Source organism: Tupaia chinensis, unplaced genomic scaffold, assembly GCF_000334495.1.
Source record: "Tupaia chinensis unplaced genomic scaffold, TupChi_1.0 Scaffold000028_1, whole genome shotgun sequence".
NCBI classification, from domain to species: domain Eukaryota; kingdom Metazoa; phylum Chordata; class Mammalia; order Scandentia; family Tupaiidae; genus Tupaia; species Tupaia belangeri.
Genome location: NW_006159458.1, coordinates 280,981 through 297,652, shown reverse-complemented (window position 1 = coordinate 297,652; position 16,672 = coordinate 280,981). Strand labels below are relative to the sequence as shown.

At 40.7% G+C, this 16,672-nt stretch overlaps 1 protein-coding gene across 3 annotated transcripts in view; it reads right to left on the bottom strand.

Annotated features, from left to right (window-relative positions):
* Positions 1–2,932: 2,932 nt before the first annotated feature.
* IPO8 (importin 8) overlaps positions 2,933–16,672 on the bottom strand; it is a 92,762-nt gene continuing 79,022 nt past the window's right edge. The window contains exons 22-25 of one of the 3 annotated variants that reach the window (XM_027770926.1): positions 14,538–14,743; positions 9,182–9,385; positions 6,457–6,646; positions 2,933–5,061 (exon numbers count right to left, since the gene is read on the bottom strand). In XM_027770926.1, coding sequence (XP_027626727.1) covers positions 6,465–6,646; positions 9,182–9,385; positions 14,538–14,743 — 592 coding nt within the window. In that variant the 3' untranslated portion in view covers positions 2,933–5,061; positions 6,457–6,464. The remainder of the gene's footprint in view (positions 5,062–6,456; positions 6,647–9,181; positions 9,386–14,537; positions 14,744–16,672) is intronic. The other 2 variants (XM_006140247.3, XM_027770927.1) reach the window with 2 other exon arrangements.

Here is a 16,672-nt window from a genome sequence, read left to right as displayed (position 1 = left end):
GAGACGACACGGTGTCACAACTCTTCAGGGTCGTCCGGAGACGATGTAGTGTTACAGCTCCTCAGGGTCTCCCAGTTCGTCTGGAGACGATGCAGTGTCAGCTCTTCCGGATCTTCAGGGTCGTCTGGAGACTGCGCGGTGTTTCAGCTCTTCAGGCTCTTCAGTTGTCGTCTTCCTGGTCGTTGTCGTCGTCTCGGTCGTCTGTGTCGTCTGGCTACTGTGGACCAGGCATCGTGGTTATATACACTCTGGTGGGTTGTAAACGGTGGGTCGTGATTGGTTGTAAACGGTGGACCGTGATTGGTTGTAAACGGTGGGCCCTGATTGGTTGTTAACGGTGGGTTATGATTGGTTGCTTTTGGACCAATCATGAGGTGCCAGATATGCAAATTTGAGGGATTCTAGTGGCCAATCAGAGCAAGGTTTCGAAGGTCAGGTTTTTGGAAGGGAACCAATCATGGTAATTGTTTGCTCTCTGAGAAACCTCGGCAGACTCGCTGGTGTGCAGCTTCCCACAAACAATAACTGAAAATTGGGGCCAGCAGGTGATGTGGTGGCTAAGGCACTGGGCTCCTACATGGCTAACCTGGTTCGAGTCACAGACCTGGCAGTTTACATTCTTATTTCCACCCCCCTCTGTCTCTCTGATGAGCATGCACACCCTGTAGCAAATTTTTTTTTTAAAAAGTAGTAATGATAAATAAAATTAAGTGATTCTTTTTAAAGAATTAAAAAGGTGAATTAACTCATAAGTTCATTTAATAATTCTTAAAAGAAAAAAAAAGGAAAGTAACATTTGGAATTAGGAGAAAGGGGTACTTTGAAAAGAAAACTAAAGGAAGAGAAGTCCAGGGGGCAAGAAAACTACCTTGAATGCTGGTGCTCACAAAAACTATGTACTCAATTTGGAAACAGGAAGTAGGAGCCACAGTGATCCATGAACGTCTCACTTCCAATGTGTCTGTTTCTCCATCCAGCTGCTGTCCATGGCTTTTCCTTTAAAGACAGAAACCCGCCTGTCTCCAAAATCTTATTTGTGGCCTCCGATATGCCTCTCAGTTTCAAGTGCATGGGCAGAACCTCAAATACCCACTTGTTCATTCTATGAACCCTGCTTGGCCGGCAGATGGAATGCAGTAACAGACAACAAAACATGTCCACAAAATACTACAGGAAGCACGATCTCTGCCTCAGGCCTACAGTTAATGGTGTGAATCATTCAAGGCAAAACAAAACGAGCATAACTAGTGTGAAAACACAGAGGGAAGGCTAATTTGGAGGCTAGGGATGACTCCCTGTGAGGAATTCTACCCACTGGCATGCTTAGGAAGATGGTAAGGCCAGCAGATTCAGACTGCATGGAAATGAGCAAGGGTGAGGGGGCAGCTGTGGGGCATTCCCAGGAGAGAACAACTGGCAAGGAAGCGAAACTTAGGGCACTGTCCCCACTCACGAGGCAGTAGGAAAAGTCAGTCACTCTAAACCAAGAGCAGTGTTGGGACACGGGGCCACAGCTGAAAGGCAACCATGAGACCTTGCTGTGTACCTCCCATCTTCCCTGGTTTTCCCCCTCGTGCCTGCAGATGTCCTTTGGGTGAAGAGTCTCCATGAGGCCACTCCTGCCTAAGTTGCTCTTAACCCCTGAATATTCCAAATCATTCAGCTCTTGAGAGGCAGCCGTCGGCCTGTGAAGTCTCCTTTTCAAGTGGTGACCTCTAAGGTGAGCTTCCTCTCAAGGCTTTGCTGGAGCAAGGGCATCCACTCCCACGTCCAGGACAGAGCTGCACTCCCTCTTCACAATACAGCCACTCCTTCCTTCCCAGCACTGCTGTCTGACCCAGACACTGCGATGCAGTCCTGTCCCCAGCCACTGGCTTTCTATTGCCACTATGCCTGTCTCCTGGCTATAGGATCAGCCATGGTTGATCTGCTTGTCCTTCTTCAAGTGTAGTCTATCCCCTCTGTTCATTGATTTTATGGCCTTCCTCACTAGCAGCCTTATGTCCCAACCCAGCAAGCCAGCACTGTCCCTCAATGGAAAAGTGAAATGCGGACAGGACAGATGACACTTAAGGATCATCTGGAATGGCTTTTTCTTAACAGATGAAAGATGTCTCTCTCTCTGAGGTGGTCCTTAATACATGGCCAAGGTTCCCTTGATTTTATCCATGGACTTGACTATACTTTTCAGTCTCCTGTGCTGAAGAGAAAACTGTAATTCACTGTATTACTTAAGTGACTATTTAAAATAACTGTCTTCTGTCTTCACTGATTAACAACGTACTGGTTCAGGGCCAGCAGGTGTCATGGTGGTTGAGGTGCTGGACTACCACATGGCCAACCATGGTTTGGGTCCCAGATCTCGCAGCTTGCTTTCTCTCCATTTCTCCATGTCTCTCTCTGGTCAGATTTTAAAAATGATGATAAATAAAATGTAATAAATATTTCTTTTTAAGAAAAAAGCCTTTAAAAAGTATATTGGTTCAGGGTGGTCTTAACACAATTTAGAGGTGAGATAAACATCTTTCTGGCATGCAAAGTAAGTTCTGAAAACCAAAAGGCATTTATCAGTCCAGTGCCAGCCACTCCTATTCTGATGATAACCCAACAGAAAATGGCTCCATTTTTACTTTTTTTTTCCTTCAAAATCCTTACATGCTTTGCTTTATCAGAACATTTGTCATTCTCCTCTGGACACCCTGGTCTATGAGGTGAGCTCTGGCTCCCAGCCATTCCCCATACTTCAGCTGTTCCTGGCAATGCCTTGCTTCAGCTCAGATGACCCTTGTTCCCACCCCACCCCCATCCCCCTTTCACCAACCAACAGGCACCTTTCTCCAGGCCCCGGAAGTCAGGAAAACCTACTGATGAGTTTCTATCACCTGAAGAACCTCCACATTTCAGAAAACATTTCACACAGAAGAGTTCAGAATCCTGGGAATCAGTTTGCATTTTATTTTACAGTACATTCATATAAGTTCCTGCATTTCCAAGGTAACCAGATCACATTCAGGTTAGCACTGCTGGTAACAAAATCATACAACTTACCCTGGCTTCAAAAACAAGATGGCGTGATGCACATTAATACTTCTTTCCCTTTAATACTGCAGAATATATCACAAAATAAAATCTCTAACATCCCATGCCTTTTAAAATCCAGTGTGAAGGCATATTATTTGTTAAAATTAAACCATATGAGAAATGGGGAAAATAAAGAGTTTCAAGGCTCTCTGAAATTCCCTCAATGCCACCTTTCTTTTCTAACTGCCAAGTTGGCACATTCAGTTTCAATGCCTTGGACACTGAAAAGAGAAACAGAGGAAAGCAGGGGGTCATTTAATTCCAAAATTCATGGCTTTTCACACTACTTCTGTAAAAAAAATTACTTAACCTAAAACTCTAAAAACAAGTTAATATGAATATGAATCTTCATAAGGGATGTTAATACAGGAAACACCTGCGAAGAAAAACATCCTCTCGTCACTGACGGGAAATTTAAGCTGCAGACATTTCACATGAATGGAAAAGCCAGGGCAGCTCTGTGGCACAGCGGTAAAGAGCTCTTCAATGGAAGCTGGATTCCACATGGCGACCACAGTTTGAATACTTGGCCCAGGCAACCTGAAACACATGGGCAAGTGTCCAATATCTGACAGGCTGGAGGACGGAAGGAAAGAGATCATGGCCTGACCAGACTGTGGAGGGTGGTCCTTTCCTTCTCTCTTCCTCCCTCTCTCACTCTTGGTCTCAGGTGCACCTACACGTGCCTATCATGAGTAAAGGAAAGAAAATGGAAGGCTGTATCACACCCAGCAATACGTTCAGTTGTGGACACTTTCGTTTCACCAAATGAAAACACTATGATCCATGTTCTGGTCTAGAACTGGTTCAAATTAGGCAGAGGAAAATTCGGATATGTGAAAAAGCAAGAAATTAGATTTGTTTGGGTCTTTTTCCTAGATAAAAAAAAAATATCGTTGTAAAATGCTTTGGACCCTGGTCCAACCCCATTGGAATGGTAAGTTACCGAAAAATCCTCCATCCAGAAAGACAGTGTGCCAGGCAGCACCTTTCATTTAGAAGTTCAATGTGCTTTAGGTATCACTTGACTACAAAATTAGGTACATGATTCAGAATATACTCAGACCTACTGTTAAGTCCAGTGACTAGAGAGCCCCTGCCACTTGCTGCCAAAAAATGAGTGAATCCTGAACTCACCAGGTTGTGAATGAAACTGATAACACTCATTTGTTGACCCCAAAAGAAATACCACTACTTTCAAGGCAGAAAAATATAACAGAAGAGAGAATAAGACACTTCTTTAAAAAGCCATGAAACATCTTATAAAAACCAGAGCCAGTGCATATTTCACAACCCCTGAAGAAAGGCCCCCACAGCAGGGTAAGCGGAGGGAGCAGTGATGTTTTTGAAACCAGAGTGACTTGCAGTGAACTGCCTAACAGTAAATTCACAGAGTAAAATGCATAATAAATCGACATATAACCAAGGGTTTACACTGTATTTAGAAATATGTTTTATGCTTTAAAAAAAATTACAATGCACTCCAAAAAAAGTTTTCTGATAATTCATGTACAACGGAAGGCACTGTTATCCGCATAAATCCATTGATTCTGCATGGCGAAAACCTGAGACGTGCACATTGATCCGGTACTCTAAAACCGCCTTGGGCATTCAGCCATTGGAGCTTATGGTCTGTCCTCTTTAGTCCAATGACTGTTTTTCATCAATTTCATAGGTTACAGTAACTGTTTGAAATATGTATTTCCGGGTGGGCAAGGTCAAAGGGGAAAGGTGGAGTGGATGAAAGTGCTGCCTAATGCCAGATGGTAACCAGCATGGCAGGCGGCTCTGGAAAGCAGCCCCCACACACTCCCCTTGACGCTCACACTCCCCTGTGAAGTCAAATGGGGCGATGCCATTTGGTCAGCCGAGCTGCCTTCCTTCAGTTGTTGCTGGGCACAGGACCAAAGTTAAAGGCAGAGAGGACACCTTTGTTTTCAAATGTGAAGCCTCCTTGTTGTTCAATCTTCTTCTTTGCCTCTAGCATTTTCCAAAAGAAAGAAGGGGGGAAAAAAAGAAGAGTACTTCAGGTGATAAAGTTGGAAATAATACCACAGGGGTAAAATTCTTTATATACTTCGAGAATCATGAAGGAATGTGAGCGTGGTATTATTCTGCCCATTGAACAGCAGTCTTTAACAGACGCACGTTCATCAACAGTTACGTCCACTATTATGGAAAAACTGTTTGCTGAAAATGTGTGAAATGGAAACAAGTTTCCAAGCTGGGTTCTATTAGCTTTCCTGTCGCTACTGCTGAAAGAACATCCAGGTTTTGCACAGCAGGAGGGCTGACAGAGAACGGGTGAGAACTGAAAATCTAAGTCTATATGGCAGAACTAGAGTTCTGAACCCTAAATGATGATGTTTCCTACTAAAATATTTTTGTAATTTAAAATCGTTTCCATTGGTAATCTAGAAATGACCATAATAATCTCAAAATAACTTCTCTAGGGATCAGCAGATGACATAATGGTTACATTGCTGGATTCCTACATAGTCAACTGCAGTTCAAGTCCCAGACCCAGAGGTTTGAAACTCACACTAGGTGTGTATGCAGGTACGTGTGCGTGTGTATGCTCAAAATCCCAAGAGAAGAGTAGAGAAGTGAATGCAGCGATGCCACCCAACTCTGGAGGGCGATTTCTTGCTTTCTGTCTCTCTGGTGAACACACGTGCCCTGTGGCAAAAATCTCTCTTAAAAATAATAAATAAATAAATAATAACTTCTCCAGCTTAAAAACTGAGAATCAAGGACCAGCAAGAGGCATGGTAGTTAAGGCAGTTGGATCCCCCATAAGGTCAACTGCAGAGTTCATGTCTCAGACGTGGTGGCTTGAAAAACACACCAGGCATGTGTGCATGCATGCCCAAAATTCTGAGGAGAATAAAGGAGAAGGGGCTGCTGTGTGGTCATCTTCCCAGAGGTGATTTCTCACTTTCTCAAGAACTCATAAAGCGCCTTTGGTCTGTCTGTGATGGCTGACTCAGGTGATTAAGTCTCCCTCAGCAAGGCTCATCCTAACCCTTACTTCTTATACCTTTGGCTCCACAACAGGACAAGGATGTGAATGAGAACACCATTAATAGATACGTACTCTTACACAGGCTTTTGCAGAGCTAAGATATCATCATGGGCCATTACACAGAATCAACATAAAATAATGACAATTCCTTATTATTATGAAGGCTCTCAAGATTAAATACCACCCCTGTTCAAGTCCCAGACCTGGTGGCTTGCTTTCTCACCTTTCTCTTCCTCTCTCTCTCTCTCTGTCTCTCTGGTGAGTGTGCATGCCCTACAGCAAATTAAAAACCAACAATAAATTAAATTAAATAAATCTTTTAAAAAGAAAAAAAGGCATTTAGGTGCCACCTCACTCATCAAGGACGGCTGACTACTGGCACTCTGAGACATGCACTCCCATCTGGAGATGACTCTGGCTGACCTGCCACCGTCCTCCGGTGCTCTGCCAGTGTGTACACTTCCTGCAGTGCTCTCCTCTGATCCTCGCTGAGCGGGGCCATCAGCAGCTGGTACCAGGCAGCATCCCGATTCTGCACAGCTATTGCATTTTGTGGGTGCATAAGGAGAGGAGAAGGAGGTATTAGAGTTCAGTGACCATGGTACAAGAAAACAACTAGTGACATGAACAAATGACAATGAAGTTATCTCAGTAAGAGACAATGAGTATGACATACAGGAGTACGACGAACACAAGGTGATAAAATTATTTCCAACAAAGAATTCTCTTTGAGTACCCAACTACACGAAGGATCAAAGGAAGGTCAGGACACTAAACCTCTAATCCACCGGGTCCTCTGCCTCTCTCTGTCGTCTCCCTTTGCCTAGGGCTTCACTTGACTATGATGGTACCTAAAGTCTGGATCTTGGGAAACACCTATACTCACCTATTATGATTTTCCTCTGGGATTTCGAGACTACCTGCGGCTTCTCAAGTCTGTACCTTTAGGCAAAAATCTCCCAAGCCTCCTGGACTTTTCTATCTGAATAGCTCACTTCAAATTCAGCACAACTAAAACCAATTTATGTTTTCTTTCCAGACCCTCTTCATCTTCCCATTTCCATCACTAGTTCTGTGCAAGGTCTTTGAAAAGTTCATAGAAAATATGTACTATGAGAAAATAGTGTATGGATTTCAAAACTTTATGCACCAAAATAAGCTCTTATTTTCATTCCATTTTTCCACAAACTTGAAGTTCCTTCATATTCGTCTTCCAATTAGACACCGTAAACCCTTAACTACGAAAATATGATTTAGCCAGGCCAGTTGCAGTGGCACAGTACTGATGCGCGTGCCACAGGGCTGACGCCACATGGAAAGTCCCAGGTTTGCTATCTGAGGTCTGTGCAGTGCACAACATTTGCACACACACACATCCCCGTGAGCCTCGCTGGCTAGGATGGGCACAGATTTGGCCATAAAGACCCTGCTGGGAGCACACCTCCTCTCTCTCATGTAAGCTATATAAATAAACAAAAACACTATCTAACCATAACCTATAGTAATGGGATTTCTGGTATATATTATCTATATTAATCAGATTTTTATCATTTCTTTTAGCTTTGAATAATTTTATAAATATCTTCATTGGCTTATTTATTTTTTCTTTTGTCTTGTTTTTACTTAAAGACAGGGCCTTAACATGTTACAATCTTCCTGCCTCAGGCTCTTGGGTAACTGGGATTACAGGTGTACCCTACTACACCTGGACTTATTACTTATTTTTATTCTGTAAATTTCCCATTTACAGGCCGGCTCTGTAGAACAATATTAATGCACTATTCAAGGAAAGCTAGATCCCATACGTTAACCATGGTTCAAATCCCCCCAGCACAGTCAGCCCAATGTATGCTAGACATGTGCACAAGTGCCTAGCATCCAAAGGCTGGAAGTCTAGAAGAGAATAATGGTGTGACCAACTCTGTGGGGAGTGCTCCTCCTTCACTCCCTCCCTCCCTCCCTTATTCTCACATATGCATGCACTCTGTCATGAATAAAGGAAAAAACTCCTAAATTTCCCATTTGTATCTCCATTTTTACAACAGGTTACTAGTCTTATTCATTTGTAGAACACCTGTATCTCTATGGATCTTTTTTTTTTTTAAATTGACAGAGGGCATGTGTGCTTGCCAAAGAGACAAAGAAAGTACCACCTCCTAGTGGGGCACGATCATGCTACAATCCTTTCTCCCCAACTTCTTCATCCTGCCAGAATTTGGGGCACGTACACACATGTACTGGGCATGTTTTTCAAGCTACCAGGCCCAGGATTCAAACCATAATAAGCTATGTGTAATCCAGCTGCCTTAAATTTCTTTGCTACAGGGCCAGCCCCATATGGATCTTATTAAGTGAGTCTATGATACATATGCAGCAATTTTTTTCCTCCCAATCTTATGGGTCCTTTAACTGTATTATTAGTGCCCTTTACCATACGAGAATGGTAAACCGCTTATTAGTGAACAGCAGCTCTCTTACAGCAGCTGAACTCTGCTCCTTTCCACAGGTATTGTGAACTACTAATCAGTTTATAGCCACAATTTTAAAACAATATATACCTAAAATACATTATTCTTGTCTATAAAAATGCATGTTCATTTATACCTAAAGGATGAACAAAATGTTCAGATACTCTTACTTGAAATTACTTATGTGAGGATAACCTACAGGCTCACCCTCCTACTTTACATCATGAAGGCTGCTCAGACAGGGTGGCAGATGTTTTTTTTAATTATTTTATTTAACTTTATCATTATTTTTTTAACTTGACCAGAGAGATACGGGGAGAGGGATGGGGGGTGGTAAAGCAAGCCACCAGGTCCAGGACTCGAACCACAGTCAGCCACGTGGGAGTCCAGCACCTCTAACCACCATGCCATCTGCCGGCCCCAGGTATTTTATTATTTTAATCTCTCTCTTTTCATATACATTTGGGAAGATCTATCATAAAAAATGAATAAAAATTTTTAAAGAGTCTAGCCCAATATTGGACAGATCCCAAAACAACTTCTAATAGGAAAAAATGAAGAATGAGCTTAAAAAAAGTGTCTCAAGCGACAGGAAGCGCAGACATACTTAGCAGAGCTTGTGTGAAGAACTGATATTCGTCCACGCTGCTGTCAAGGTCAAGCGGGGTGCTGAACCCCTCAAGGGCAGTTTCTTCCAGTACTTCTTCATCCCAGTCATCGTCGTCGTCTTCCTCATCTTCGCCTCTCCCGTTATTTGGCTGCACTGCTTGAGCAGTGACATTAGTCTCCTCTTCATCACTTGAAATCTCCTCTGTAAATTCGTTCGTTATTTGAGAAGAAGAATCAAAATACATAAGAGCAAAATATTAAATTCCATGAAAAAATGAAAATGATAAAATATTTTGGAAAAGAAAATACTACATCATTTTATTTAAGATAATAAAAATTAGGTAATTTTAAGTAAGATTAGAAAAAATATTTAAATTTCACAAGATATATATAAAAACTGAGAATGACTTTATCCTCCTCACCAAAAACAAGTTCCCTAAATCTGTGGTCCAGGTGAACAGCATTACTGTTAGGCAGTAACTGCCTTGTGTTCACTAATATAAGAATACTGAACTGTAGATTCCCAAATAAATTCATTTTGCCAAAAAAAAAAAATGTTTAAAGACATAATTTGATTGATTCAGCACTCAGTGAATGTGTTTTAAATAACAATAATCTTCCATTGCGAATTCAGGTCTCTTAACAATTAGCTGATTATAACCTGCTCAGAGATGCCCAAATGAAAAGGTTTATTTCTACTACAGAAAGAGTAAAAACATACAATTTAAAGAAAAATAGTTACACGTGGCTTCAGAAGTTAAAAGCTGAACTATATACCACTATAAATTCTGTATTTAGGTTCAGTGCCAAACTAACTGAAACACAGAACAAAAATCAACATAAGAGGGAAAGCCTGCTTGGGGAATAATCCAAACTAGACAATATTAACCTAAAACTAGTTTCATAAAACACACCATACTAAAGCAGTTAGACTAAACTATAAGGTAGTTGTAGTTAGAAACTACAGTTTGGGACAGCCCCTTAGCACAGCAGAAAGCTGGATCCCACATGTGAATATCAGCCCCACAACCTGAAAAACTCACCAGGTAGTTATGTGTGCCCAAAATCCTGAGAAGAGGGGGAAATGCAGGAAAAAAGATTGCAGCATGACCATGCCCCATTGGGAGGTGCTTTCTCCCTCCCTCCCTCCCTCCCTCCCTCTCTCTCTCTCTCTCTCTCGCTCGCTCGCTCGCTCTCCCCTCCTCCTTAAGTGGTGAGCGCACATACTCTCTGGCAATAAAATAATAATAATAAATAAATAAAAAGAAATCACAGTTTGGACCAAATACATCTAAAAAATACATGACATAGTTATGATTACAAGGACAGCAAGAAATACCTTTGCCTGATGGGCAAATGAGTTGAACAGACAACTCTCTAAGAAAGTCATGGACCAGCGGACGGCATAATGGCTATGTCGCTGGACTCCCATGTAGTCAACCGTGGTTTGAGTCTCGGACCTGGTGGCTTAAATGCATGCTGGGCGTGTGTGCGTGCATGCCCAAGATCCCAAGAGGAGAAAGGATTGTGGCGTGGCCATCCCCCCTGGGGGGCGATTTCTCATTTTCTGTCTCTCTGTCTCTCTCTTTCTGGTGAGCGCACGTGCCCTATAGCAGAAACCTCTCCCCAAAAAAAGAAAGACAGACATATGAACAGCCAAAAAGCATATGAAAAGATGTTCAAGGGACAAGCAGTTAGCGTAATGGCTATGTCACTGAACTCCCATGTAGTCGACCGCAGTTCAAGTCTCGGACCCGGTGGCTTTAACTCACGCAGGGCGCATGTGCGTGCCTGCCCAAGATCCTGAGAGGAGAATGGAGGAGAAGGGATTGCGGCATGGCCATCCCCCCTGGGGGGTGATTTCTCAATTTCTCACTTTCTCCCTCTCTGTCTCTTTCTGGTGAGCGCACATGCCCTATAGCAAAAACCTCTCCAAAAAAAAAAAAGATGTTCAATAACCCTTATTGTAAGTAAGATGCTAATCAAAACCACAATAAGATACCACCTAACCCCAGTCAGAATGGCTAAGATTAAAAAAATAAAAAGTAGTAAGTGCTGACAAGACTGTGGTGAAAAGGAAACTCTCACTGTTGGTGGGAATGTAAATGAGTCCAGCCACTGTAGAGAACAATATGGAGGCTCCTCTACAGCTACTAATAGAAATACCATATGATGCTGGATCATATGGTAACTCTATTCCTCTCCACAGGATAGGCGAACACTCAATCAGAAAAACACTTGCATGTCCATGTTTATTGCAGCATTATTCATAATTGCTAAGACATAGGACCAACCCAAATGTCAAAGAACAGATGAATGGATTGAAAAAGTATAGCACATAGACTCTTATGGAATACTACTCATTCATTAAAAAAAAAAAAAAAAAAGATTTGGCACCAAGTGGACAAATATGAAAGATTTACTGTAAGTGAAGTGAGCCAGACTATAAAAGACAGGCATTGTATGTCTCTACTCAATATATACTGAACGTCTGCATTCTACGGCAGAAACTGAAAGACTAGAAGATATAAAAGCATGGAGAACCACTGTGGAAACTATAGACAGTGTGGGAGGAGGTGGGGGATGGGGGAGGGTAAGAGGAAAGGAATCAAGGAGGAAAAGAAAGAAGCAAAACATTTAAGGGACAGGAAAATGGAAATTTTTCTGTTTTATATTTTGTATTATATTTACCATGTGTGATAATATCTGTAACTGGATTAATATGCAATGTATTCATGCTGGGAAAATTTATTTTAGAAGCTATAATGATAAACAGTGATTGAATATATTAAATTAAAAATATATAAATAAATTTGGGAATATAAAAAAATGAATAATTATCTGTTGATGATAATGTGTATGATAATATCTTTAACTGGACTAATATGCAGTGAATTCATGTTGGGAAAATCTACTTAACATGCTATAATGATATACAGTGATTGAATGTATAAAAAAATATATTTTAAAAAAGGAACTTAGTTGTAATATAAACAATGTACCAGAGTAATTACTTAAACATATGAAAGCATTAGTAAGAAGTTTGGTTAGGGGGCAGCAAGTGGCATAGTAGTTAAGGCACTGGACTTCCATGTGGTCAAACATGGTTCAAGTCCCAGAGCTCCTGGCTTGAAATTCACACCGGGTACATGTGCATGCGTGCCCAAAATCCCTATAGGAGAATGGAGGAAAAGGGACTGTAGCATGGCCATCCCCCCTGGGAGGTTATTTCTTGCTTTTTGTCTCTGTAGCAAGTATACACCCCTATAGCAAACAAAACAACAACAAAAAAAAAAACAGAAGTTTTGTTGAGCCTATGGGAAAAAAGTATTTTTCCCCATTTTCAGCATTTAAACATTTTTGAAACATTATCTCTATCTTCCATTAATTCTGATGCCTATTCAACCCCAATCCAATGTATTTGTATGTTCTGTGTCCTCTGGTTGAGAAGACAACTTTCAATATTTTTTTCTTTTTTATGGTTCCCACTGTGAGGTATTTATCCTTTTAAGGGATAAACCTTCTCAGAGATAAATACTTCACATTTATCCTTCTAAGGGATCACTAAGTTTTCTGAATTGTATATTAGTAATTTCATTTTTCTAATTAAACATTATTTTATCTTTTTTCATTTTTAAAGAATTATTTTATTTTAGCTTTATTTATTTATTTTTATTTGATCAAAGAGGGACAGAGTGAGAGTGAAAGCCACCAGGTCCAAGACTCAAAACTGAGGTGGGCCATATGGGAGTCTAGCACCCTTAACCACCAAGCCACCTGCCGGGCCCACATTATTTTATCTTAAAACAAAACAAGAAATACTTTTGTCAGTTAATTACTTCATACTTTAGTAGAAAATTCAACAAGAAAATCTGGACTATTGTTAGAAAACAATCACCTTGGGCCATAACAGTTAGAAGTCAATAAAAAGTTATTAACAAAGCAAGAAATTAGAAAAAGAGCATCATAACACACTGAAAAAAAGAATTCTGTAATTTCTGGCATATAGTCAGCCAAAACAATAAACAAAAAAATAATCCTAGTAAAGAAGCACTACTTCAGAAGACCTACAGAGAATTCAGTAAAACAAATTAGAATCTATTTTTTATGTTGATGTGGAAGAAGAGCAGTTGACAATTCTTCTTTTTTTTATTTTAAAGATTATTTATTTATTATTATTAATATTATTTTTCACATGAGTTTTGCCAGAGATGGGGAGAGAGAGAGAGAGAGAGAGAAAGTGAGAAAGGAAGCTACCAGGTCCAGGACTTGAACCATGGTTGGCCATATAGGAGTCTAGCGCCTTTAACCACCACACCACCTGCTATTCTTATTTATAAATAAGCTTAAATAAAATAAAGGTCTGTAATATTCTCGACTGTAACAAATTTTATTCTGACTCAATTTAGTGAATAACTTTCATTTGTATACATTATTCTAAATTTGTATTTAAATTATAATTTTTAAAGAATTATCTATTTAATTTTATTTATTCATTCATTTATTTTAATTTGACCAGAGAGAGTGGGAAAGCAACCCACTGGGTCCAGAGCTTGAACTGTGGTTGGCCATGTGGGAGTGTCCAGCGCCTCCACCACCACATACCACCTACTGGTCCCCAATTATAATTTTTGATAAGTCACCGAAGAACTGTTTCGATTTTTGTTTTTAAAATCAGACACACTCCATTAATATGGTATACTGAAACTTCTGCTCTTAATTTAATGGTTCACGTGACTCAAGGCTTCTGCCTTTATTGAGGCTGCTGGCACAAGAAAATGAAATACCAGGTTGCTAACTTTTTGATTCTGTTACAAATCTATGACCCAATGTATAATATCCACTGGACTCCATTTTTTAAAAACTGAGTGTTAATTATTAAAAGTTTCAAGAGGTACATCATTCTGGGCTAGCCCTATAACACCATTGTTAGGTGCTGGACATTGGGAACCAGAGCCACATGGCCAACCACAGTTCAAGTCTCAGCCCTCACAGCTTCAAAACCATGCCGGGCTTGCGTGCATGTATACCCAAATCCTGACAGGATGAAGAAATGGAGGATGTGGCATGACCAAATCCTTTTGGGGAAATGCTTTCTCTATCTCTCTGTCTCATTCCCTGATAGGCACACATACACTATGGCAACTAAAAAAAAAAAAAGAGAGAGAGAGAGAGATAAAAGAGTTACACAAATCTAAATGTATACTACATGATATAATTAATAACAATTCAACCAAGCTCAAAATATTTGTTAGATGTGCAGCAAACCAAATTATTTAAATCTGTTTAAAGACTCCAATAGACTAAAATTCAAAGAAAATACATGCCCATTCATTGCAATCAGAAGACTTTACCATTTTCTTCCATGTCGGCTTTCTCTGCTTTTGATCGATCTTCCCGGTTTACCAGTTGTCTGGTAGCACAGACTTGCTTCAAACCAAGAAAAAGGAAAAGGATTGAGGGCACAATCTGTCCCACCACAGCATCTACTGCAGGAGGTCGATTCTGTAATTCCAAAAGGATACTCAGTCCTATTATACACATCTTCCGGTCATGATGCCTGCAAATTTTGAAGAACAACAACGACAGAACGTGCACATGAGAAATGGAATAAAGGACAATTTGGGGAGAAACTACAGAAATATTCAATGTATACTCTAAGGTTCATTCATTGGACTTACACAGAAATATCTCCCTTTTTTAGAATTATTTATTTAATTTTATTTTATATTATCATTGTTTAATTCGACCAGAGAGAGAGAAAGTGAGAAAGCAAACCACTATGTCCAGGACTCAAACTGCAGTTGGTCATGTGGGAATCCAGTGCCCCAATCACCACAATACCTGCTGGCCCCAGAAATATCTCCCATTTTTTATTATATGAAATCATAAGTAAACCAAACTTTGCAAAGCAATTATTATTGTCAAAGAGCTCTGGGAGTCACACTTAACATGGTGAATCTTGCTATAAAACCAATTTATGATTAATATACATGCTAACTATGTGTAATGTTGGTACAATGAGTTTGTTTTGTTTTGGGTTTTTTTGTTTGTGGTTTTGGTTTTTTTTTTTTTTTTTTTCTTTAATCTACATTTCTTTTAATGCTGACTTTATTCCTGTGCCATAGTTTTTGCTTCTTCAGTTTCTTCTGGGATATCTTTTCCTTCTGTGCAACCGCCACATCTGGTTTAGGAACAATTTCCTCCTTCCCAGTAAAAATCATCTTGATGTGGCAGGGGTACTCATATATGGGTTAATTCACCCAAGAGCTCTGTAAGTATGACAATGCACCTTGAGTGCCTTGTTCACCTGAATATGCTCAATGACCAGAGAGTCTACACCTATCCCCGTAAGTTCAGCATTACTCTCTCCATTTTTCAGCTTGTGTAACCAAAATTCAGCACTCTTTTTGGGCCACAAACCTGGTGTCCAGCCCCACTGTTGGCCTGGGCACATCTATCGACTCCATCCCTGTAACAATGGAATGGCACACACTGCTTCTATAAAGTGACATCTTTCAGATACTCAGTGGCTTTTCAGATATGCATATCCTTGATGGCCTGGGCAGTTTCATGGGTGTTTAAGTGAACACAAAGAATTTTATTTTTTGGAGAGGTTTTTGCTATAGGGCGCATGCGCTCGCCAGACAGAGAGATACAGAGAGACAGAAAGCAAGAAATCACCCCCCAGGGGGGACGGTCACGCCGCAATCCCTTCTCCTCCATTCTCCTCTCGGGATCTTGGGGGCATGCACGCACACGTGCCCGGCGTGAGTTTTAAGTCACCAGGTCCAGGACGCGAACCGCGGTCGACTACATGGGAGTCCAGCAACATAGCCATTACACTAATTGCTGGTCCCAATGAACACAAAGATTTGGGCCTCTTGAATTGCATGACTTTGTGGAGTTATCTGGGTCATGTGAATAATGAACCATTTTCAAAGATCACCTTAGGCCACTTACAAGAAGAGGTATAATGAGTTTTGTTACCAAAAATATGTATTTGACACCATTAAATTCCCATACAATGAAAAAATTAAAAAATTCCAGGGGACCAGCAGATAGCATAAAGGTTATGTTGCTGGACTCTGATGTAGTCGACTGCAATTCGGATCCAGGAAATGGCAGCTTAAAACTCATGCCAGGACAGCAGGTGGCATGGTAGTTAAGGGCACAGGACTTCCACATGATCAACCGCAGTTCAAGCCCCAGAACTGGCAGCTTGCTTTCTCACTCTCCCTCTCTCTCTCTCTCTCTCTCTCTCTCTCTCTCTCTCTCTCTTGTTCTGCCCCTCTTTGGTCAAAATTAAATTAAATGAATAAATAAAGTTAAATAAAATAATTCTTTGGGGAAAAAAAAAGAATTTCTAAGGATCAGCAGATGGCATAACATCACTGAACTCCCATGTAGTCAACTGCAGTTCCAGTCCCGGACCTGGCAGCTTAAAACTTGTGGCGGGGGAACCAGCAGTTAGCGTAATGGCTATGTC